The sequence below is a fragment of the Phodopus roborovskii genome, unplaced genomic scaffold (genome assembly GCF_943737965.1).
Source record: "Phodopus roborovskii unplaced genomic scaffold, PHOROB, whole genome shotgun sequence".
Classification (NCBI taxonomy): domain Eukaryota; kingdom Metazoa; phylum Chordata; class Mammalia; order Rodentia; family Cricetidae; genus Phodopus; species Phodopus roborovskii.
Window position 1 is genome coordinate 1,611,400 of NW_026126651.1, and position 25,119 is coordinate 1,636,518.

The 25,119-nt window shown below is 51.3% G+C and overlaps 1 protein-coding gene across 1 annotated transcript; it reads left to right on the plus strand.

Annotated features, from left to right (window-relative positions):
• The first annotated feature begins 3,713 nt into the window (after positions 1-3,713).
• Vrk3 (VRK serine/threonine kinase 3) lies at positions 3,714-24,298 on the plus strand. The gene is made up of 14 exons (XM_051174279.1): positions 3,714-3,920; positions 4,044-4,183; positions 5,408-5,557; positions 6,999-7,193; positions 8,020-8,084; positions 9,590-9,656; positions 10,680-10,764; positions 12,086-12,191; positions 14,078-14,170; positions 15,034-15,166; positions 16,004-16,124; positions 18,454-18,512; positions 23,277-23,436; positions 24,039-24,298. Exons 2-13 carry the CDS (start codon positions 4,045-4,047, stop codon positions 23,423-23,425), a joined length of 1,362 nt encoding a protein of 453 aa, XP_051030236.1. The 5' UTR covers positions 3,714-3,920; position 4,044; the 3' UTR covers positions 23,426-23,436; positions 24,039-24,298.
• Positions 24,299-25,119: the final 821 nt, after the last annotated feature.

Below are 25,119 nucleotides of genomic sequence, written 5' to 3' on the forward strand. Positions count from 1 at the left end.
GGAGGATTGGGGATAAAGCCAGTTTGTATAGTGTGCCCCTGTTACCTTGTTAATTGCCACAGATGAAGTATAGCAAAGAACAGTTTGTGGCTTTCAGGGTTCTGAGTCATTTGCCTCTCCTCTGTCACCAAATCCATACGTTGTGCCCAGGTGGGAGGGTTCACTGTCTACTTTAAAGACCTCCTGTATTTTTCTTCTCCAGAGGTGTGTCCACAATCGCAGCATCTGAGATATTCCTCTTGATAATTCTAGATTTTTATCCACTTTGGTGAGATCCACAGTCTTTTATCTCCTGTGGAAACATAAGCATACCCTCCTTGTCCTCTGCTTCAGTTCCTGCTTGAGTTTCTGCACTAACTTCCCTCCACGCTCGACTATTAATTATAAGATTAAATAAGTCCCTTCCCCCCAAGTTGCTTTTGGTCATGGTGTTTGTCACAGCAATAGAAAGCAAACTATGACAACATGTAAGTGTGTGACTGTGTATGACAAGGGATGCTTGTAGAGAACAGAGAACAACTCAGATTGTCAGCCTTGGGAGCAAGTGAAGTACCTTCACTTACCAAGCCAGAAGTTCTCAATCTGTGGGTCACGACTCCATTGGGGGGGTCAAATGACCCTTTCACAGTGGTTGCATATCAGTATCCTGTGTGTCAGGTATTTATATTATGATTCATAGCAGTAGCATGTAGCAGGTCTTTCTGTATCCTGCGAGCCTGCTCCCAAATCACCACATAGAGACTTAGTAATTATGAAAGCTTAGCCAATAGCCTAGGCTTATTTCTAACTAGCTCTTATAATTTAAATGAATATTTTTTAATCTATAATGTTTTGTTTTGTTTTTTTAATGTGGCTCAGTTACCTTTAGTTTGTAAAACCCATGCTGCTTGCTCTGCATGCTGTTATCTCCTCCCCTTTTCTTCCCAGCATTCTCTCTGCCCTGCCCTGAAAATTCTGCTTAGCTATTGGCTGTTTAGCTTTTTATTAAATCAATCAGATTGATACATCTTCACAGTATATAAAAAGATTATTCTACAACATTCCTCTGCTTTTTTCTAAATAAAAATGAAAGGTTTTAACTCTAACATATTAAAATTATATACAATAAGAGCAATTATCAAAAAAATAAGAATTATCAAAAAAAAAAAACAATTATCAGGTAAGAATTACATTTACACCAGGTGGTAGTGGTTTACACCTTTAATCCCAGCACTTGAGAGGCAGAGGCAGATGGTTCTCCGTGAGATCGAGACCAGCCTGGTGTACAAGAGCTAGTTCCAGGACAGGCTCCCAAGCTACACAGAGCTTTGTCTTGAATAACCAATAAATAAATAAGCAAATAAATAAATAAATAAAAGAGTTACATGTACAGTGTCTAGTCCATTTATATTTGGCAAATTCAGAGAAAATATTCCATTATCTACCTAAACTATTTTTGTCATAACTTATATTACCATCCTAAAAATATGTTTTTAGGTCTTAAAACATCTTTTTAGTTAAACAACTTAAGCTTTTTGTTTCTTAACCTTATGAACTTTGTATCTCTTATGTGAGTTTCATTTTTTTAATTTGATAACAAGGCAAAGGGTAACTAGAAGGATCTTGTTTTCAACTCCTTCGGAGACCTGAGAAGGCTATAATATTACTTGAGTGCAGAGGAAACACCTTCCAAAACTGTAGAAATGACAAAGACATTTGGCTGCCTAGACAGTCATCTAAGTTCCCCTGCAGTGTTGGGGCATCCACCTTCAGCTTACAGGCCTACAGCATCTGACAGGCCTTCCTGTGAAGCAGGAATTTTGAAGGACTGTCCCACCTTGTCTTGGCAAAGTTCAACAGTCACCTTCTTTTGTCTTCTGCTGGCCCAGTTTTGACAGCACACTGTCAGCAGGTGAGGCAAGGGCAGTTTCTTTGCCCAGTGACTAACTTTGCCACAGTGAAAGCAAACTCCATACGGAGGGTCTTCGAAGTCCATCATCCTTTTTTTTTTTTTTTTTTTTTTTTTTTTTTTTTTTTTGAGATGGGGGTTTCTCTGTGTAACAGTCCTGGCACTCTTATTAGAACTCACTCTAGACCAGGCTGACCTGGAACTCACAGAGATCCGCCTGCCTCTGCCTCTGCCTCTGCCTCCTGCATGCTGGGATTAAAGACGTGTGCCACCACCTCCTGGCTCCATCATCCTTTTTTGAAGTAATTTGGTGCTGCCAGGAGCTGACGTGTCTTGTTGTCATAATAAGCCTTATGTTATTAAAATGTCTTAAATGCCAGGTTCTTTAGATCTGTAGCTGTAGATCATCTCTACAGATCTGTTCTGTAGATATATCTAAATTATATTTGTTTGACCTTGAAAACATACCTAACATGGCTGCAAATTTGATTATAGATCACTAGCTACCAACCTGCATTTTTTAATTATCTTAAACAGTTTGTAATTATAGCCTTTAAGGACTAGAACTTTACATTTTACATTGAGCTACATAGGTACGATACCTTAAACAAGAGTAGAAACATATGTATAATATGTTATAGCAAACCCTTAAATTTATATCAATAAATAAAAATCTTTACCAATGTAAAATATTAAGACTAATGGTTGTTCAAAACTAGACTCAACAATCCACTGTTTTATCTCATTTTTATATTGTGTCTCCCCTTTTTCTCTTCCTAAAGAGATCCCTGAATCTAACCTAATCTCTAATCTTGCCAGCCCTTGTGAGCCAGAATCAGCCTTTCCTTCTCTGAGTTGTTTCTGTGGGATATTCTGTAACAGCAGTCGTAAAAGAACACAGTAAATGCCTGCTGGAATGTTGTCACCAGCACAGCCAGCTGGGCTGCTAACCTCTGGGAAGGCAGCAGGGTCTGAGTAACAGCCTTTGCAGCCCAGTGTGTTACACAGCTGCTTGGCTGAAATAAAAGAGACCTCTGCTCTGCCACAGCTCTGGAGAAGGAACAGCTTTCCCTGCTGTGAAATAATCCTTTTGTACTCTATGAAGATGTGTCTTTGCCAAGGCACCTTCTTATTGGTTTAATAAAGGAGCTAGGCCGGAAGAGGTTTGGTGGAAGAGCCAGACTGAGAGAACATTGGAAAGAAGAAGGGCGAAGTCCTGAGAGCCATGGGAGTCACCAGCAGATGCCGAGGAAGCAGGAGATGAACATGCTGTATACTGAGATGTGGTAGAATGTAGATAAAATATAGGTTAATTTAAGATGTGAGAGCTAGTTAGTAACAAGCCTAAGCTATGGGCCGAACATTTATAGTTAATAGTCTCTGTGTGGTTATTTGGGAGTGGCTGACTGGACAGAGCTATTGGTCCTGACAAATAATTCCACCTACATGTCTCTCTTTGCTGAGGTGTCTGTAACTACTTATCTGGATGGCTTGTGGCTTTCAAAGGCAAGTTCTGGAATTCTGTAAGTCACGAGTAAGAAGAAACAGGCCCAAAAGGCTCTGGGATTCCAACATGGAAAAAAGAAAGGGATGTGCAGAAGGAACAATGAAGGGGGCTGGGCAGGCTCCCGTGTGCTCAGGTTCCTTTCTGTTGCTGTGATGAAACTCAGGGAGGAAAGGATGTCTTTGGCTTACACATCCAGGGCCCCGTCCATCATGGAGGGAATTAAAGCATAGACTTGGCTCAGAGGCTCAGAGGGACACTGCTTGCTGGCTCATGCTCGCTCATGTGGGTTTCTTTTACTGTCCAGGGCCATCTGCATAGGCTGGTGCTGCCTTCAGTGAGCTGGTCCTTCCACATCAATCAAGGCATACAGAGATCTGAGTTCAACCCTCAGGACTCACAGGAAAATCTGGGTGTGATAAGCGCACACCTGTAATCCTAGAACTGGGGAGTCAGAGATGGGAGATCCTAGGTTGAACTGGCCAGACAGACTGTGGACTTGACAAGCTACACTGCCTAAAACACAAGGTGGGTGGTGCCTAGGCAGCAGCCCGAGAGGTTTACCTCTGGCCTCTGAATGCCTGCACCCGCCCTTTGCAGTCCTCAGACTGGCCCGTGTCACTCTGACGCCTGCCCCTTTCTGTGTTGCAGCATGATCTCCTTCTGTCCAGTCTGTGGCAAAAGTGTTCAAGGATCATTCAACTTCTGCCCATACTGTGGCAAGGCCCTGCCTGTAGAGGAGCATGCAGGAGCCCAGGCTGGTGTTACGCCCCTTGTGTCATCCTTTCGAGGTAGGAACCGGCAAAGCCCAGCCCCACCCTACAGTCTCTTACAGCTTCTGTAGTTTGGGCCACACTGTTGAGACCCCTGTCTACATAACTGTGGTCTCTGGGTCTGACGACCACAAAAGGGAGGTTTGCCCTTAAGCATGTTCACAGAAACAGAGGTAGCCATGGCAACAGTGTCTTTAGCAGTTTCTTCACTGGACAGCTGAGTCAGCCATTTCTTAGGGGAAAGACACGGAGCTCAACTCAAAGCACAACAAGCCAGACTCAGTAAAATGCAGCCATCCCATGTGTACATAGTCCTAGCACCTCACCAGAAGGTTCCCAATCTTCGTGCGAGACAGTCTTCATGCAAGGAGTAGCTGACTGTGTTGGGTGCGCACAAACACAGTGTTTACTGTATATTTCTTGTTTAAGGGCACACCTGAGTTTAGAAGGCAGCTTACAAGAGTCTGCATTCTCTCTCCCCCATGTGGGGCCTGGGGATCAAACTCTTGTCATCAGGCTCAGTAGCAAGTCCCTTTACCCACTGAGCCATCTTGCTGGGCTTCTGTGGTTCTCTCTAGTCCTCACATGGTAGTTTTCAGCTGTCATGCTGCCGGGGTGTGTTACTTATCATCCACATGGGTTCTAATGAAGCTAAAGGGGGTCTGCGATCACCGAACCGCCTTAGAATTGACAGCTGCTACAGGTATGGCACGTGTGCCTGGAATCTAAGCACTTGGGAAGCTGAGGCAGGAGATTCACCATGAGTCTGAGTCCTGAGCTACAGAGTGTGATCCTGGCTCAAGAATCAAACAGAAACGGGGCTGGAGACATGGCTCAGCGGTTAAGAGCACTGGCTGCTCTTCTAGAGGCCCAGGTTCAATTCCCAGCACCCACATGGCAGCTCACAGCTTCACAGATGCCTGTGTCTTCTGTCCCAGGGGATTTGATGCCTTCATGTAGACATACCTGCAGGCAAAACACATAACGTGAAAATAAGTACATTTTTAAAAAGGAAGTTTCTTAGAGGCTAGAATGACAAGTGATGGAAGATGAAAGAAGAGGCTGGGGCTGGAGAGGGAGAGATAAGCAGGAAAAAGGGGCACCTGGTCAGTGCACAGTGAAGACAGCAGGGCTAGCCTGGGAAGCGCAGAGAGAGCCTGGTTTACCCTGAGCACGCGGTTCAGGGTTGGCTGTGTTCGGAAGGCCCTTCAGGGTGCTAACCTGTATTCGGTTCCCTTTTAGGCTCAAGAAAAGAGCTGAACTTCAGTTCTGAAACCTCTCCCAAGAAAGTGAAATGGTCACACACTGTCTCTTCTCTCCCACCCTCCTTCCTCTCTGACTGTGACAGCTCTGAGTCTGAATGTACCTTGCATTCTCCCGAGAGAGCCGCAGGTGAGAGCTAGGGTTGGTCCAAGTCTGGGTGGGGCAAAGACGGTCATCTGACAAGGTCTGGGGAGGACTGTGCCCTGAAGAGGGGGAGCACTGTGCCCTGAAGAGGGGGAGCACTGTGCCCTGAAGAGGGGGAGCACTGTGCACTGAGGAGTGCGTGCGCTTCCGTTCACTTCCTAGCGCCCATGAGCTGACGTCTCACCGCCTGTAACACAGCCCCAGGACGGCCAGTTCCCTCCTCTGCTCCCCTCTGCACCGCATGCAGGGGAAATTACACAGCACACATGCCGAATTAAACATTAAATTAAAAATGAAAAGCGTTTGAGAAGCTGCTACTGCTGTTTCAACTGAAACGTCAGCCAGTCAGCTCTGCCGGGAACTTCTTCCCAGGGTCCCCTTCCTGCCCATCCCCACAGGGGCCTCTCACACCTCAGGGTGAATTCGTGGTCCACAGTCCATGCTCTCTGCCTTGGCTCTTACCACTCCCCAAGCCCTGCACTAATCTCACAGCTGTTATCATTTACCATTCTGTGTTTCCTCGACAATTTCCTTGTCCCTAAGCTGGGACTCAAAGCTATCTTCCTGGTCCCGCTTCCCAAAGCACTGCGATTATGGGCACACGCCATCACATTCAGTTTTTGAGTAATTTTTTTTTTTTTCTCCCAATCTTCCAACTGATGAATTCTTTCTCTAGCCATATCTGGCCTGCCATTTAATACCCATACTGTGTTTCTGACTGCATATCCCAGTAAACAGAAGACCCTCTTAAGAGACTATCCATGTCTACACTCTGCTATTCTTTCCCTCAGACCGGCTTGCCTTCACCTCCTGCTGGTCTGCCATGCTCCCCAATTCCCGCCATTTACAGACTGGTATCTGCCCTCATTCATCCACTCATGCCTTCTGGTCCCATGTCCCTTGCAGCCTCTTTTCCTGGCCTGCATGTTCTTTGTGGAAGGAACCATACAGAACTGATATGTGTCATAGCAACCACTGCTGGGAAGAGAGGCCTGATGTCTGGGTGTCTTTCAAGATAAGCCCGAGTCTAACACATTTCTGGGCCCTCTGCTTAGCTCAGGACATAGCCAAAACCCATTTCAGGGTGTGTTGGGGGGAATGTAATGTCTTGTCTTCCTGGCAAACTTGTACTTAGCCAGTAAGACTCTGCTCTGCTGTACCTCCCTTCAAGAAGCCTCCCTTGACTCCTTCCAGCCACTTCTCTCTTCTGGACCCAACGTCCACCTTGCCTGCTTTGTCTCTGACTCCGGTTCTGACTGGTCATGTTTAGGTCTGAATCCCCCTGCGCGCCGGGAGGGGTCCAAACCCGACCCATGTGGAACAAAGATTCTGATTGCAGAGGCTCCGGAGGGTGCACAGATGAGTAGGGACAGCATCTTGGGCACTGCTGTTCTGGCGCTTTCTCTATGTGGTCATCTCCCCACAGGCACAAGGAGCAGACCCCCGACTCCCAGAGGCAGCCCACAGGCCTCCAGGCTAAGTCCTCAGACCCTGAAGCGGAGCCGGGTGACCACATCACTCCAGGCTTTGCCCACAGGGACAGAGCTGACAGACAAGAAAGGGCAGCACTGGACACTGAGGGCCCTCCAGAGCCGGGATGACCAAGGCATTCTCTATGAAGGTGCACAGGGGATGGGCCAGGCCACCGACAAGGGCACTCTAATGCCTAAGGACGGCAGTTCCACAGAGGAAAGATGAACTAGGGCTCAGGATTTGACCATTGTATCACTGTGGTAGGGAGGGCACAGACTGCAGAGCACCCAGGAACCAGAGGGAAGGTTACAGGGAGTGACCAAGGCAAGGTGTGACCCTCCTCCACTGTGTTGGGACACTGCCAAAAGCCACTTAGGAGAGAAGGAGGTGGATTTGCTTCACAGTTCAGTTCCTGATAACAGGGAAATTAAGGCAGGAGGGGCCGGTCACACCATAAAGAACAAAGGGCAAAGTTGAATGCGTGTTTGTTTGCGCTCAGCTCCATATCTCCACTCTTAAGAGCCCTGGATCCCTGGGAGGGGGGAGGGGGGAGCATGGAGGGAGGGAGAGGGAACTGGGATCAATATGTAAAATTATATATATATCATTTATTTAAAAAAAAAAAAAAAACCAAAGAGCCCTGGATCCCTTCCTAGGGAATGGGCTGAGTTTTCCCACATCAATTAAGACACTCCCCCACAGGCCATCCCAATGTACGCATTCCCTCATTGATTCCTTCTTGCCAGTTAATTTAGGTTTGTGTCAAGTTGACAAACTATCACACTTGCCTAATGTAAGACTAGATTTAATCTCTGGAACTTTGAGAGAGGAGGGAGGCAGAGGAGCATGGTGTACCAAATGTATGCTTCCCCATGGGAACCAGAAAACTGGCTCCTGGTTCCGAGCAGCTTAGGGACTGAGCGGAGCCCTGACCCTCCCCTCAAGTTCTGATGGTTCCCTCTGCCATTTCACAGCTGAGCCCAGTTCTGCCATCCCCTGTGAATCAAGGACTTGGAAGCGTAGATTCTCACTCAAACTGGTGAGTGGTCCAGGGGCAGCTCAAAAAGGAGGGTGTAGGACTTTTAATTATTCCTTACCTCTGAGCCCCCTGGAAGCCTGGTGAGCCCACCCTGAAAACAGGGTGCCCCTAGTCTGTGAGGAGCCGTGGGACTCTGACCGTCCTTCACTCTGGGGGCACAGGTGAGGAGATGTTTCCTGGCCGTGTGACCCTGTCCCCTCATAGCTCCTAGTTCCCACATCAGTTCTGCTGCCTGCCTCCCACATAGGCTTTGGTCAGGCACTGTGCGTGTCAGGGTTTTGGGACAAAGTGTCTGTGTAAAACACATGAAGGAGCATTTATTCAGTTCGTGATTTTGGAAATACGAGTCTATCATACGGGGAGGATGTTGTCAAGCAGAGCATCTCACTTGTCACTCGTGGAAGGTGTGCTTGAAGCAGCGCATCTGAGAGCTTGAGCAAGAGGGTGCCGGGGTTAGTGTGCCTGTGCAGGCCCCCATAGGCCTACTGCCGTCTGCTCCAGGGTTCCTGAGTGACAGGCCCCAGCTAGGAGACTCTTGTGCACTGTCACTGGATTCCGTCAGCAAGTCAGACTTGACAGACGAGAAGAGAGGAGTGGAGAGCGAAGGAGAGGGAAGAAGGAAGGAGTCAGATTGCGGTGCGTGTATAGTACCTGCCCAGCATGCACAGAGCCCAGGTCCTGTCACCGGCACTGACAAGCCAAGCGTGGCACCTGGAGCGTGCAGGCAGGAAAATCACAAAAGTTTAAAAGTCCAGTTACAGCAAGAGCTTGAGACCTGTGTTGGCCGCACGAGGCCGCATGGGGCCGTGGAGGTGGGGCAGAAAGGGAGAGGGGTGTGGGACAGAGCCCTGGCTGCGTCTGATGGTAAGGTCTTAAGAAGCAAGGGGGAATAGGATATGTAGTTAAAGGACTTGGCTGTGTGTGTGTGTGTGTGTCCAATCTTTAAAAAGTATATATTTCATTTGGTGTGTATGAGTATTTTGCCTGCTTGTGTATCTGTGCCACTTGCATGTTTGGTGCCCACAGAGGCCGGAAGAGGGTGCCAGGTCTGGAGTTACAGGTAACTGTGAGCTGTCTGATGTGGGTTCTGGGAACCAAACCTGGATTCTCTGTAAGAGCAACCAGTGCTCCTAACCACTGCGTCGTCATCTCTTCCGGCCCCCACGCACCTTTTTTTTTTTTTTTTTTTTTTTTTTTAATCGGTTCTCAGTTCTCAGTACATAGACCAGGTTGGTCTGGAACTCCCTGGCAGTTCTGGCCATGTCCTCATTACAAAGGAGGTGGCTAGGAGATGAAGCTTTTAGCAAAGAGCCACATATCTAGGGCAGACTTGTGGATCAAATAATCACAGGCAGGTGAGTCCTGAGAAGCACAGCCTGCTCGGCTGTGATACTCCAGGGACTGCGCGGATACAGAGACAGGAAGCAACGGGGCCTTGCTGGGAATTGGGGGCCCTTGTGTAAGGGGGTTTGGGGTAACCGCCTCTGCCCTCCTCTCACCCCCAGGACTCCAAGGATGGGCGCCTTTTCAATGAGCAGAACTTTTTCCAGAGGGCAGCCAAGCCTGTACAAGGTACTCCACCACCATGGCAGGGCCCTTAATACTCAGTGCCGCGCTGACCAAAGCCCGGGGGTGCGCCCGCCTGCACCCACAGCCTGACCCCATCACCCCCAGCCCTCTGGCCGTGGGAGACAGGTGCGGCTGGAAAGACAAACGGTGACTGTCGCGACACTGCGCTGGCTGTCACGTCACAAACATCCTCCTGGTGTCCTCGCGGGTGTCTCTGTGCTCTGTTAGCCATACTCCCTGGGCTGTATAAGTCTGTCATGTGGTGAGAGCAGCTCGCTGGGGGCTCTGCCCTCCCCCCAACGGCCGTCCGTCCGTCATTGCTGTGGTGCTGCTGCCTTGGAGGTGGCCTGCTGGGAAGGGTTTACCCCATAGGCAGGAGCTGAGCTGCCACCCCATAGGTCCCCCGCTTGCACTGGCCAGACCGCAACACACCCAGCCCCCACCCAGCGCAGGGGCCCAGTGCCGCCCGCCCGTGGCTGGTTAGACGCCTGTTCCTCTTGTCAGTGTTGTGTGTGACCTCAGAGGTCACCTGTCTCCCTGCCTGCCTCCCTTTCTTTCTTTCGATCTTTTGAGACTGGGTCTCGTATAGCCCTGGATTTCTTGAAGTAGAAATGTAGTCAAGCCTGACCTTGAACTCCTGACCTTCTTGCCTCCACCTCCTCTGAGTACTGGGATTACAAGTGTGCTCCACCATGCTTGATTGTATGCAGTGCTGGGCCTGGCACCCAAGACACTGTGCACGCTAGGCAGGCACCCTACCAACTGAGCTCACCCGAGCCCTTCCCGGTTGCTCTTAGCCCCGTCCTTCATGCCAGCCTTGTGCATGCTTGCTCAGAAACTACCGGCAGACATGGATCACAGGTGTGCCCACCCTGCCTCACCCCTTCCCATTGTCACCCGCAAGGGTGGCCTGCCGGTGAGGACAGATGAAGAGTCTGGTCTGGGCTCTGCGTCTGGCCTAAGCAGGGCTTACCCCTGCGCCTGGCCTCTGGCCGACCTTGAGTCTGACCTGACCGCCTCCCGCAGTGAACCGGTGGAAGCAGCTGCGCTCAGTCCCGCTCCTGGCCATCCCCACCTGCGTTGGCTTTGGCATTCACCAGGACAAGTACAGGTGAGCGGCCTGGCTTTCAGCCCCCCCCCCCCCGCCTTCTGCTGCGTGGGTGGGCATTTCTCGGGGACCCCATTGCCTTTCTTCAGAATGGGGCTTGACCTACACAGCAGCAGGCGACCTGCGTATCTCCTCCAGCAAAGTCTCGCCCCTTTAATGGTTCTTTTCTCCATCTGGGCAGCAGCGGGGAGGGAGACAAGCAGGGTGAGGCAGCAGCGAGATGAAGGGCTAAGAGACCCAGGAGTAAGGGCTGGCGCAGCGAGGAGGCTCCTGCTTGCTGAGAACTGGGGTGTGGGGACTGGTGGTAGTAAAAGGACTTCTTTATAGTTTGGTGGAGAACTGAGGAGTGAAAAACTCCAGGCCCCATACCTGCCCCAGGGCATTGTGAGAGCTTCCAGGAAAGGGAACAGTGAGCGCCCCATACCTGTGAGAGCTTCCAGGAAAGGGGGCAGTGAGCCCAGAGGCAGGATACACAGCTGGAGATAGCACTGGGGGGGGGGGGGGGGATAAGTGTCCTAACTCACCCTGCCCTCCTGTGGAATACCTTGCAGGGCCTAGCTTCCCACACCTTCAGCCCCCATGATCGAGTCTCTGTCTTCCCACACCTTCAGCCCCCATGATCGATTCTCTGTCTTCCCACACCTTCAGCCCCCATGATCGATTCTCTGTCTTCCCACACCTTCAGCCCCCATGATCGAGTCTCTGTCTTCCCACACCTTCAGCACCCATGATCGATTCTCTGTCTTCCCACACCTTCAGCCCCCATGATCGAGTCTCTGTCATCCCACACCTTCAGCCCCCATGATCGAGTCTCTGTCTTCCCACACCTTCAGCCCCCATGATCCAGTCTCTGTCTTCTCTGACTTCTCTGTCTTCTTGCCCCGACCCGGGAGCAGTCAGCGACAATCCGGGAAACACCTAGGGGAATCGAAGGACAAGGCATACAAAAAGGATGACAGCAAGACAGGATTCTGATCAAGCTGCCAAATTTTGTTTTCTCAGGGCAGGCTTATATAGGACCATGGGCAGGATGTGAGCAGGGTTTGCAAGTGGGCAGGGTGAAAGGGTCAGTAGAAGGAATGCCCTGGACTAATCTTTAACTGGCTGTAAAGCTGCAGCAGGAGGAATATCCTGGGCTATTCTTTAACTGACTGTAAAGATACAACAGGAAGAATATCCTGGGCTATTCTTTAACTGACTGTAAAACCGCAAGCCTGTATCTAGGAATGCTCTGCTGAACATTCTGCTTACTTCTTGAGAGGCAGTGATTTTCTGTCTCAGGCCTGAGGTAGTGAGGATGGTGATGGTCCCCAACGTCTTCTAGGTTCCTGGTATTCCCTATCCTGGGGAGGAGCCTTCAGTCAGCCCTGGATGATAACCCAAAGCACGTAGTATCAGAGAAATGTGTGCTGCAAGTGGCCTGCAGGCTGGTACGTACCTCAGAACCCTTCCACATCCTCTTCAAATCCCGACTTCCCCATCAGGCAGATTAATTCATCTGCATGGATGCACAGAGGCCAGAGCGGGAGTGATGTAGTCAGTGGGGTGGAGGTGGTCCCCCGAGAGCGGCCTGGAGGCCCAGCCTGGAGCAACGGGTGCAGGCATGGTGTTTGAGCCTGTACTCTCAGCATGAATGGGAAGGGTTACGATGCTGTGGGAGAATGGTCAAAGGATGTAGAAGAGAACTTTCCAGGCCAAGGAAACAGCTTGGGTCAAGGCTTGTGTCTGACTTACTCTTTTATTGCTAAGACACTGTGACCAGGAACCATTTAAGGAAAGAGGAGTTTGTGTTAGACTTATAGTTTCAGAGGGTGTGGGTCCATGCGGGCAGGGTGGCAGTAACAGCCAGCAGGCAGTAGAAGCAGCGAGCACTCACACCTGCAACCGGGGAACGGGGAGCACTGTGGATGGCAGGAGCCTTTGAACCTCAATCCCAACCCCAGTGACTCCTCCTCCAACAAGGCTGCATCTGATTCCCCTCAAACAGTCCCACCGACCAGGGACATCTCATTCAGACCACCAGAGCTTGTACAGAGACGTTACTCATTCTCACATTCATTCGTTCACTCATTCATGCCCTCACCAAATAGTCACCAAGTAGCCAGCTTTCTCTGGCTGGGAGGAGCAGAGAGCAGCCAATCCTGTCTTCGTGTCTCTATTCTCAGCTAGGCGGGCAGGGTTCTGGCAAACAGTTGGCTTTTTGAAATGACCCCTGCTTGTCAGACAGTGGTGGTGTACACCTTTAATCCTAGAAGGTAGAGAGAGGCTGGTGGATCTGTGAGTTTGAAGCCAGCCCGGTCAACAGAGTGAATTCCAGGATAGTCAGGGTTACACAGTGCCATCCTGTCTTGCAAAACAACAACAACAAAGAAATGACCCGTGCTTAACGAAGAATGAGGGGCCAGATCACATAGCTTGAGACGAGAGCACCAAGGGAGTGGTGTGCTTGTTAAGTGAGGTGAATGTTCTGGCACAATCTATAGTGTGGTGGGGTGGGGGTTGGTGTGTGCAGAGAACAGCAAACAAGTCCACACAGAGCTGCAAATCCAGGTAAGGATGGGGGGGGGGGTGCTGTGAGCCCTGGGCAAGTTGAGCAAGTGAGTCGCAAAGCAGTCAGGCCATGTAGGGTCGAGCCGGAGCAAAGAAACTAAATGTAAGACGAAGGCTCAAGTGGAAGAGGGTGGGGCTCGCAGAGCATCCGGGCCAGGGGAAGGAGAGATTATAGAAGAACAAGTGTCCCCAGGGATGAGGAGGGGTCTGGAGATAGAAGCAGGATGTGACTGACCCCCTGTGGGTGCCAGTCCAGAGATGCAGGTGGGAATTGCTGGGAAGCGCGTAGCTCAGCAGCAGAGCTGCTCCTAGACCCCCAGGAAGGGGCTTGGCAGTTTGCCTCTTCTCTCTTAGAAAAACAGGCAGAGCCCTGGTGCTGCAGGGTGCTAGTTACTTCTGCAGAGGGACATTAAATCAGCGCAGGAGGTAGAGGGAACGGCAAGTATTAACTAACTGCTAGTTTGTTTAGTTGGAGGCAGGGTTTCCCTGTGTGGTCCTGGCTGTCCTGGAACTAGCTCTGTAGACCAGGCTGGTCTCGAACTCACAGAGATCCTCCTGCCTCTGCCTCCTGAGTACTGGGATCAAAGGCATGCACCACCACCCAGCTAACTGCTGAGTTCTTCCGAAAGTCTAACTTGAGCCATGCTACGCTAGAACTTGGCAGGGTACCGGTTCGTCTGTGGTGAGCCCTAGGTTGACACCTTTGCCTCTTCCATTTGTCATGGCTCTGTCAGTATCCACCTCAAATCCATCCCTCCTCCTCCAGCTGGATGCTCTGGAGTTCCTCCACGACAACGAGTATGTTCACGGGAACCTGACAGCTGAGAATGTCTTTGTGAATCCGGAGGATCTAAGCCAGGTGAGAGCCAGACGCCTCCAGCACACGCATGCACACACACAGGCACACACAAACATCCTTTTTGTGATGCTCCATTGGTAGAGTGCTTTCCCAGCATACATAAAACCCTGGGTTCCATAACTGAGGCCACATAAACTGGGCATGTTGGCACACACCTTTAATCCCAGCACTCGGGAGGCAGAGGCAAGCTATCTCTGTGAGTTCGAGGCCAGCCTGCTCTACAGAGTGAGTCCCAGTACAGCCAGGGCTACACAGAGAAACCCTACCTCAGCCCAGCCTGTCTGAGAACCTGTCCCCCAAAACAGCAGTGTCACAATTGAGACGGGAAGCGCCTCTCCAAGGCTCGTGTGCTGGTGGCACTTTAGAGCTAAGGCAAGTGGACTGCTGGCAGTCTAGGCTAAGGCAAGCGAACAGAGCAGCTTGGGTGCTAAGCTCAGTCCTTAGAGTTGGGGTTTGCGTGCCCGGGTCAACGGACTCTGGCCCCACATCAGACATGCTTATTGATGGAGCCATCATTTGGCGGTGTCTTTGCAAGGTGGTGGGGTCAGGGGTGGGGCTCCAGGAGCGTGCCTTTCAAGGGTCTCTCGTCTCCCCTCCGTTCCTCTCTGCTTCCCAGCCACTGTGAGGTGAGAAGACCCACTACACTCTTGGTCCACCATGATGTTCAGTCTCACCCAAGGCCCAAAGCAGGGATGCAGCTGCGTTTGTCTAACCTCCTGCAACAAAAGGATGCTGAGCCTTCCCCTTTACAGCTGGCAGGGATTGGTGATAGGCAGCTGCTGAACCAGGTGTCTGTGCTCACGTAGGAGTCTGACACCCACACTGCAGTCTAACCATAGGTCTGTGTGACTCCTTGTCCACAGGTGACCCTAGTGGGCTATGGCTTCACCTTCCGCTACTGCCCAGGTGGCAAACATGTGACCTACAAAGAAGGCAGCAGGAGCCCACATGAGGGAGACCTGGAGTTCATTAGTGTGGACATGCACAAGGGATGCGGTGAGAGGGACTCAGTACTTCTCATCCCGGGCAGCTCCGTGAGCTCAGTCCGTGGGCAGGGACACCAGAAGCAGAGGGTCACAGAGGGTGCCATGATGGGGACTGGGGATATAGCGTGTCCTGGCCATGGGTGATGGGGACTGGGGATATAGAGTGTCCTGGCCATGGGAAGGGTTTTCCCTTCAGCACCGAGGAGAACTGGACGGTGGCCTTTGAGCAGTGAGGATATAGGATTTAGGACAGAGGACAGTGGCTTTGTCAAACTTCCAGAGGCTCGAGATTCCCCATCTGGCAGGCAGCGGAGGTGGTGGGCGCTGCTGTAGGGTCTCCTAGGAGTGCAGCTGTAGAAATGGGGATGGATGTCCATTACTGGAGAACGAGATCATGAGAGTTAAGCATTGAACAAGAAGAGATCTGCGTATCCAGGAAGTGTGCAGGAGTGGGTGCAGCAGATTCTCCAGCCCCTCTTTCTTGAGTCTCAACATCATGGCCCTCCAACTGCCTGTTGTGAGGCCTCTGTGATTAGAAGGCTCCTTGCTGCAATCTTTTCCCACTTCACACTATGGGAAATGATTGGAAACCCCTGTCTGTTTGGGAGATGAGAGGCCAGGCCTGACACACAGGCCCCCAGAGCTCATTGGATAAGTGTATCAGCACAAGATGAGCAGCCGGGGGGATTGGGGTACTGGAGTAGATGCATGAGAGTCATGGAAAGAATAAGGGATGTCGGGGCCTGAGCAGGCATGGCTAAGACAGTTGGGTGGTGGAGGGTAGGGACGGACAAACGAAGAGGCGGAGCATCCAGCCTGAGCCACCACTTTCCCCTTTCATCTCCAGGGCCCTCCCGCCGCAGTGACCTGCAGACCTTGGGCTACTGCATGCTCAAGTGGCTTTATGGGTCCCTGCCATGGACAAGCTGCCTTCCCAACACGGAGGAGATCACTAGGCAGAAGCAGATGTGAGTATAAGGGTCTCTAGCACCCAGGACTAGTGCAGGCACGCCTTCAGGCCAGGGAGGAGCAAGAGGGATGGAAAGGCGGCCACCCCCAACCATAGCCCTCTGCGGTGTATTCCGGCAGAAGAGAGTGTGGGCTCTGTGGCCATGCCACCCAGGGCTGGCTTCTGGCTCTACCGGTCTGGGTGAGGGTGAGTACCTTGACTTGTGTGAGCCCCAGGGTTCTCCTGCCACAGACTGCTTTATAGTTAGACCCGAGTAACAGACTGTGAAAGGTTAGGAGGCGCGTGTGCTCTGTACAGGGCTTCACGCTCGTGGCATTGAAGACAACAAACTCATTCTCAGGCTGCATTCCCCGGGCCTGCACCCCAGCCACCCTGCCTCCGTGCCCCAGGGTTAGTGCCCTGGTCTCAGGGGTTCTTCATGTGGTTGGTAAGGACAGAGAGAAGCATTGTCCAGCACCAAGGATAGATGCAAGTCAGCGCCCTGGACTGTCGTTCAGCACCTAGGGTGGCGGCAGAAACTCTGGGACTGGGTTCTTTGTGACACCAAGGACAGTTAGATGTTGGTGTTGTCTGCTGTACGGTGAGGAAATGTGGCCTTGGCTGGGCCCTTAGGGTGTGTTGCTTCAGCACACGGACAGCAGACTCCGGCCCTAGGGTACCCCTGAAGGTCCTGATTCTGTACAGACTGGATGGAGGGCCCCGACCATCCACACAGGCTTCACGGGTGGCTGAGTCTCCAGGATTCTTACCTGTAGCCCTGGGAGGACGAGATCTCTGAGAAAAGAGGGAACACCCCAGGGAACATCCACCGGGCTGCTTTGCCTCCTGATCTTGGGGTACTGTGATATACTTGGCTATTGAGCCCCCGTGGGACCTGCTACCTAGTGTCCTGTCCCAGCCACAGCATACGGTGCTGTTTCTGCAGCGGTAGGATAGTTTCCTCTTGGAGTGCAGCCCAGTGGAGTGAGTAGGTGGCCCAAAGGCTAAAAGATCATGAGTGCAAGTTAGTGAGATGCTCGTGTGGCTTGGATCAGGGACAAAGCAGGGAGCCCACAAACACTGCAGCTTAATCCGGTAAGCTGGCTTATGTCTCAGGTGAGGAGCCTCTGTTCTCCAACACACATCTAGTTTCCTTATCTGTCCCCACATCCAGGGTACAGTGGTGTCACAAGCAGCAAGGAGTATTGTGTGGCCCACCTAGGCCTGAGTGTGGGCCCAGGCCATATAGCAAGAAGCAGCAGGCGCACGGGAGAGTGGTGGGCTGGAGCAATCAAGGGACAGACACCCTCTCCCCAGGTGCAGGAAGCAGTGAGTGGCACTGAGCCTGTGGGTCTAGAAGGGTAGGACATGAAGGGTGTGATGGAGCCAGGCCACAGGGGCTGCTGGGGGACATTATGTTCCTGAGTGTTAACTCTGCACTGGCAGAGTAGGACTGGGCCTGGTCAGAGTCACAGAGCAGGAGGCCTGAGGCAGGCCCAGAGTCAGGACAGGGACTTAGGAGCTAAGTAAGAAACAGGAGCACGGGGTCTGAGAAAGGTTGGCTGGGAGCAGGAGACAAAAGATGGTGGAAGCTAGCCCAGCGGGCAGTCTAGACAGAGAACCAGGGGGCGGGGGACTTGGGGAGCGGCCAGAGCACTCTGTCTTTCCTAAGTGGGGTGTGCGTGCGTGCGTGCGTGTGTGTGTGTGTGTGTGTGTGTGTGTGTGTGTGTGTGTACACGCATGGGCGTGCGCGTGTGGGGTCCATCCTTGCATTTTAGAACATTTTATATTGTGAATTCCTACTGAAGGTATCTGTAATAACTAATCCAGTCTTGTGGAGTTGGGTGTTGAGTGTGAGCTCACACACAGCCACCAGACATGCAGATTCCTAGGCCTGGGTGCAGCCCAGTCAGTACAGTGTCTGCCTAATACCCCATGAGCCAGGCTTAGTGTATACCTGTAATCCCTCCATTGAAGAGGTAGAGGCTGGAGGGTCAGAAGTTCAAGGTCATTGTCAACTACAGAGCAAATTAAAGGCCAGCCTAGGCCATGTGACATCGTGCCACAAGAACACTAAACGTATAATTATACTATGGAGGTTGCATGTTAACCGGTTGGTGAAACTGCTGTGAGCAGAGGCTTTGGGAACTTGACCCTTGGTCCCCACACTCAGCAGTGCCATCGAGAGCGGAGGCTCCGGGTCTCACAGCAAATCTGATGAGGCATGAGTCCCACACGTGAGTGTGTTTGAGTGTGTGCGCATGAGCACATGCCTGCATATATGTGCATACATGTACATACACATCATGTTAGCATCTCTCCCCTTCCCGTGTGCTTCTCCCCTGAAGGTATCTGCACAACCCTGACCTCTTCGTGGGACTGTGTTGCCACTGGAGCAAGGCCTCAGGTGTGTCCTACAGGGGTGCGGGCAGGCCCCGCGCTGTTCTCTGAGTTTTCCCAATCATATGTGTCCTGTGTGTACCTCTTGGTAAAGATGTATGTCCCCCAACAGCAGCTGAAAACGCGCGTGTAAGTCTCGGGCTGTTTGGAGCTGGGAGTGGAATCCAGGACTGGTGCCTGCCAGGCAAGAGCTCACCACTGGGCCACACCCCCAACTTTAACACCTTAGTTTGTTTTCCCTTACTTTTAATTGAACTTTATACATTTTTAAAAATTTAATTTGACACAGGGTCTCCTATACCTACCTCGATGGCCTTAAACTCACTGTGTACCCCAGGCTGGCCTTGAAACCCTGGTCCTCCTTCCTCCACCTCCCAAGTGCTGGGATCACAGGCAAGCACCATGCCTGGGTGCACAAACCTTTTTTAAAATTGTATTTATTTCTACTTCTGTTTTGTGTGTGTGCGTGTGTGTGCTCATGTGTGGGTGTGCACATGTGCATGCTTGCATTTGTGTGCTGTTGTGTGTGTGTGTGTGCTCGCGTGCGTGTGCGTGCGTGCGTGCGTGCATGCGTGCCACAGCACGAATGTGGAGGTTAAGAAGACAACTGCAGGGCTCTCTTTGCTGAGGATGCTGTGGATTCTGAGGATCAGATTCGAGCTGTTAGTCTTGGTGACAAGTGCCTTTAACCACTGAGCCATATGGATGGCTCTGTAATTTTTGTTTTGTTCTTTGAGACAGGGTTTCTCTATGTAGTCCAGGCTGGCCTTGAACTCACAGAGACCCACTGCCTCTGCCTCCTAAGTGCTGGGATTAAAGATGTGCGCCACCACTGCTCGGCAGGCCCTGTAATTTTTTAATAGAATTACATTACTAAGATTGGGTTCCTTATTTTCCTTGTTTGAGACAGGAAGATTGTGGAGGCTTCTTACATTAATATTTGTAGGATTTTGTTGTTTGAGACAGGGTCTGATTTGTACCCACCTGCCTCAAATGCTGAGGCCAAAGGTGAATGCACTCAAGCCATTTGTAGGATTTGGTTGGGGTTTTTAGAATTAAAAAGTGCATAATATTTTTGACTTTATTAGCACTCTAACTGAGTTCACTGGCCATGTTATCTTTGACTTTAAAACTGAATTATGCCAGGTGGTGGTGCATACCTTTAATCCCAGCACTTTGGAGGCAGAGGCAGGAGGATCTCAGTGAGTTTGAGACCAGCCTGGTCTATAAGAGCAAGTTCCAGGACAGGCTCCAAGCTACAGAGAAACCTTGTCCTGAAAAACAAAACAAAACAAAACTGAATTACAGTCTGGGAAGATGGCTCAGTGGGTAAACTGTTTGCCATGTAAGTGAGAGGGCCTGAGTTCACGTCCCCTGAGCCTGCATGAAGCCAAGTGCAGTATTCAGTTCTGTAAATCCAGTGCTCACACCTGGAGACGGAAGGCAGAAGTAGAAGAGGTCCTAACGCTCCTGGCCAGCTAGCCTGTGTGCACAGCAGCACATCAAGAGGCGCTGCTGTGTGCAAGGGTGGGAAGTGAGGACCAGCACTCAGAGCTGTCTGACCTCTACATGCATGGTGAGATGCACATGCATACATGTGAACATGCTTACATGCACGCCCACATAAAGTAGTCATGAAATGAGGTTAGTGGATCAACACTAGAAGTTACAAGAAGGGGGGTAGAGAGAGGGCTCAGTGGTTAAGAGTATTTACTGCAAGCCTTTAATCGCAGCACTCAGGAAGCATAGGCAGGTAGGTCTTAGTGAGTTCAAGGCCAGCCTGGTCTACAGAGCAAGTTCCAGGGCATCGAGGGCTTCACAGAGAACCCCTCTCTCTCTCTCTCTCTCTCACACACACACACACACACACACACACACACCCACACACACCACCACCACCAACAACAACAACAACAACAACAACAACAATGTGCTTACTGCTGCCTGGTGCTGCTCTCAAGCGCCCACATGGCAGCCTACAGCCGCCTGTAACTCTGCCCTCTTGTGGCCCCCATGAGCAGTGAACACAGAAGGTGTTCATAAATAAGTCTTTAAATTCTGTGATGCGGCACGATGAGGTGAACCAAATAGTAGGGTGCTTCAAAAGCACGTGTGAGGGCCAGTACCCCACCTCCCAAACTTAACATTTAAACCAAAGAGCCTCGTGTAGCGTAAACAGTGAGAGCCCTGTCTCCCTCTCTCCACAGCTCTGCTCTCCAGAGCAGCCTTTGTCAGTGCTGGTGTGCTGAGCATGTGTGTCAGTGGCTGTCACTTTAACAGTAGCCTAAACAGATGCTTTGTTTGTTCATTTGGTTTCGTTGTTTTGAGGCTTTCTCTGTGCAGTCCTGGCTGTCCTAGAACTCTCTCTGTAGACCAGGCTGGCCTCGAACTCACAGAAATCCACTTGTCTCTGCCTTCCAAGTGCTGGGATTAAAAGTGTGCTCACCACCACCCAGACAGATGCTCTTTTTAAAGATCTATTTTTATTTAATGTGTATGACTCTGTTGCCTATATGTATGGCTATCCGTACACCAGGTGTAGTGCCCGTAGCACTATAATTGGAATTACAGATGGCTGTGACCCAGCATGTGGCTGCTAGGAATTTAACCCAAGTCTGATGTGCTTAACTTCTTACTGATCCATTTCTTCAGCCCCAGATATATATATATATATATATATTTTTTTATTTAGAGCCAAAGTCTTGGGTTGGGTGGTATCTGGTATCTGTTGGTCTTATGGGATCTCAGTGCTGCGCAGCCTCTGTGACTGTTCCCAGTCAGACAGATTTATCTCTGCTGTGCAGGGGCCCTGTGGGGTAGACTCCTCGTCAGCCCAGAATAGTCTAAGGCCAGCCCAGGAGGTGGGAAGTGACCCTGAATGCTGAGGGAGGGGAGATGGGTCTGTTGTGGGGGCAGGAGCACTGTGCATGCCAGACTTGCTTGCTACATCTACAGCTGATTCCTGCTCTTTCCCAAACTGTTGTGAACTTGGCTCTCAGCTCCCTTTGAAAAGCCTGCACAGCACTGTGTGCTGATAACCCTATGCGGGACACAGCAGACAGGTGCACCATTGTGCCGGGGTGGCCAGCTGTTCTAGCTGGATCAGTGAGGTGCAGGTTAGCGAGAGGCCCTTCTCAGAAAACCAAGAGGAGCGTGACACCCGAGAGGAAGCCGAGAGGAAGCGGCTGCTGCTGACACACACAGAGCTGCACATAGTAAACACAGAAGAAACTGAAGCATCACCATGGGGCTGTTGACAGGGCTCAGGGGTGAAAGCACTCGCTTGGTGATAGGTTCAATCCCCAGGAGCCACATGTGTAATAAGTGAATGTTAGGGGGAAGTACCACTGGGCTGGAGAGACGGCTGGAAAATGCTTGCTGTTCTTGCAGAGCCTGGAGTCCAATTGCCAAACCCACATTGTGTAGCTTACAACTGTCTGTGACTCCAACTGTGGAGGGTCCAAGATCCTCTTCCTGCTCTCCGAGGACACACACACACAACACACACACACACACACACACACACACACACACACACAATATACTTTTTAAAGATATCGTCATACCAGGTGTGGTTAGTACACACCTTTGATGCCAGCACTTGAACAGCAGGCTGGTAAAGCTCTGTGAGTTCTAAGTCAACATGGTCTACATAGTGAGTTCTAGGGCTACATAGAGACTGTCTCAAAAAATAAATAAATAAAACAATAATAAAAAATGGTACCATCATGGTATCATCCTGTTTCCCCAGCATTCAAGAGACCAAGGCAGTAGGATTGTCAGGAACTGGAGACCAGCCTCTGCTACATAGTGAATTGCAGGCCAGCCTGGGCTACAGAGTAAGACTCGTTATAGACTTTTTTTTTTTTTTTTTTTTTTCAAAATTAAAAAAGAGCCCTTCTGACCTACACTCGACTTGCAGGGCCACGGTTATCTGACGTGGCTGGCGAGAAGTTACACCAGGCGTGGGTTGGAGGGACCACAAGACAGGCTGTGACAGCTGAGAGCAATCAGACTCTGTATACCCTCATCAGGGACAGCATAGCGTGGCAGCTGCCAGGGTACAGTGATGTTGGCGAGCTGTACCAGCCTAATGCCTTAATGTCTAAGCTTCCGCGCTTCCTTGTCTTCTAAGTGAACATAGAGGGGAACACAAAGCGGCCTGAAGGCTCCACTGCCAGAGGGAGCGCCTTGGTTCTCGGGCACTGAAAGGCGAACAGTGCCCAGGAGCTGGGGACGCTCCCCTGAACAGTCTGGGGTGCGTGCCTCTCCGGGCGGCCAGGCCAGGCCAGGCCATCTCCGCGGTTCCCTGCACGTTGGCATGCCTGATTGTGTGCTGCCATGAACTAAGTACTGTTTTTCACTTTCCAATGGTTGTAACCTTTTTAAAAGAATACTTGGTGGCACGTAGGGCTTGCCTGCAGCTCGTGCTGGTGACAGTGATGCCCGCCTGCTTGCCTCTGCTCTGTGACTCCTTTTGTGCGCTGTGTTCACGTCCCTGTCCTGCCTCAGCTGGAACCTACAGGCCACGTTAGAGGCGCACAAAGGTCTTCCTCACGGGAATCTGTTGTGCAGCAGTACAGGGTGGATGGGTGGGTGACTGGCCCCACGTGACCGCTGCTGGCACTGACTGCTGAGCGCTCTGGCGTTACCATTACACTGATGCTTCCCACACACGGACAACAGGCATAGACTTCAAGTGGCACTGAACACGGGGCTGCGGATGCCACCTCTAAGCCCCCTCCTGTGCTTTTGGGTGTCTTGACCACAGAGACCCTACAGGAGTACCTGAAGGTGGTGATGGCCCTCAATTACGAGGAGAAGCCGCCTTATGCCATGCTGAGGAACAATCTAGAAGTCCTGCTGAAGGATCTGCGGGTGTCCCCCTATGACTCCCTGGACCTCCAGATGGTGCCTTAGGTGGAATCCAGGTGAGGAAGTTACAGTCTTAACCCCTCACCCCCAGCCAGGCCTGTGAGGGACTCGTTACCCCAGGCCCAGCAACCGGAAGACCCTTGGCTTCCCCATGGGCTCCTGAAATTAGTTCAGGAGGAAGCCAGACAGCTGGGACTCAGCCGGGTGACCTGTGTGTGCAGGTGTGATGCTGCTCCCTGTCCCACTTCTGCTGTTTGTGCGTTTGAGTCAGGGTCTCCTGAAACTCAGCCTATTCTCAAACCCTGTGTAGCTGAGGCTGACCTGGAGCTCCTGATCCTCCTGTCCTGATCCAGAGTGCTGGGACCAGTAGTGCAGTAGTGTCGCCATGCCCAGTTAGGGCATGCAGGAGCAGAGCCCGGAGCCTCCCTCACCACCCTGAGGTGCCTCGATGCCACCAGCCACATTCACCTCATGTCATCTGCCTGCCCAGCTCTGCCTTTCGTCAACAGGGTTCCCTTTGTCTCAGAACCCTTGCCTCCACAGCAAGGCCTCACGGCTGCTTGTCCCTCGTGTTGGTGTGCCTCCAGTACCTCCCAGAAGTGGCAGGAAGGAGGGGCTTAAAACCCTAAAGTTCCTTACAGCCGTGTTTATTTTCCAGAACTTCTGACTTGCAGCTTGAACTGGAAGGTGAAGTGGTGTGACTCAAGGCTTTCTGTGTGAACTCATACTCCTGAAAGTCTCCCCTGAACGTTCGTTTCCACTGCTCCCTTAGGACGTAAGAATCAGCTCTCAGTGGCGGGCTGTGAAACCCCTCATCTCTCCGCAGTTGTCAATGGAGGTGCCTGGATGCTGGTGGCAGCAGTGGCCACTACCTGGGGCCCTCCCTCCTTGGGCATTCCTGTGGTTTCAGAATAAACTGTTTGTAATCAATGCCCAGAGTCCAGTGTTACAGTTCTGGGAGAATCCTTGTTCACTCAGCCACTCTCTGTCGCTTGATAATTGCAGCTGGTCTGAGTGATGGCGCACACACACGAAGCCCAGGGGCTGAGACCAGCCTTAGCACAGCAAGAAAACGTCAGCCTTCCCGCTTGCTCACCCCTGCTTTTGTGAGGTCAGTCACCCATCCAGCCGGTACCACACTTCACCCAGCCACCTTCCATTCATGCATCCCTCCATTCAAGCATCCCTCCATTCATGCATCCCTCCATTCAAGCATCCCTCCGGGCTTCCATTCTTCAGCTACCCGCCTTTATCCATCTGCCTGCCATCTGTCCTAGCAGACAGGGTTTCTCTGTATAGCTCTGGCTCTTCTGGAACTCACTTCTAGATCAGGCGGCCTGAGACTCGCAGCAATTCACCTGCGCCTCCTCCTGAATGCTTGGCTTGGAGGCGTGCGCCACCACCCGACCCTAGCTATCTTTAGTCCCCTTCCACGCTTCTCCTCACCCTCAGCGACCTTGCACCTGTATGTCCGCCATCACACCATTCATTTTCCACGTTGACGATATTAGGGTTGTGTGTGTTGATATGGGTGTGTGTTTGTGAACGCATATACCAGCAGAGAGAAATCCTCTGTAGTTAGCACTCCAGGCAGTTGTGAGGAGCCCTACTTGGGTGCTAGGAACCAAACTTGGGTCCTCTGTAAGAGCAGTAAGCACTCTTAACATGTGAGCTTTCTCTTCAGGCTCCAACGCATTCTCTTCCCTGGGGGATTGTAAGCATGGCTGGACCACCGAGCC

What these genes read in the sequence shown, in the direction of transcription:
- Vrk3 (XM_051174279.1), top strand. Translation starts at nt 4,045, where the DNA reads ATGATCTCCTTCTGTCCAGTCTGTGGCAAAAGTGTTCAAGGATCATTC. An exon ending in CCAAGGCATTCTCTATGAAG is followed by an intron (nt 7,194 to 8,019) that starts GTGCACAGGGGA and finishes GCCATTTCACAG; the next exon opens with CTGAGCCCAGTTCTGCCATC. An exon ending in ATTCACCAGGACAAGTACAG is followed by an intron (nt 10,765 to 12,085) that starts GTGAGCGGCCTG and finishes AACGTCTTCTAG; the next exon opens with GTTCCTGGTATTCCCTATCC.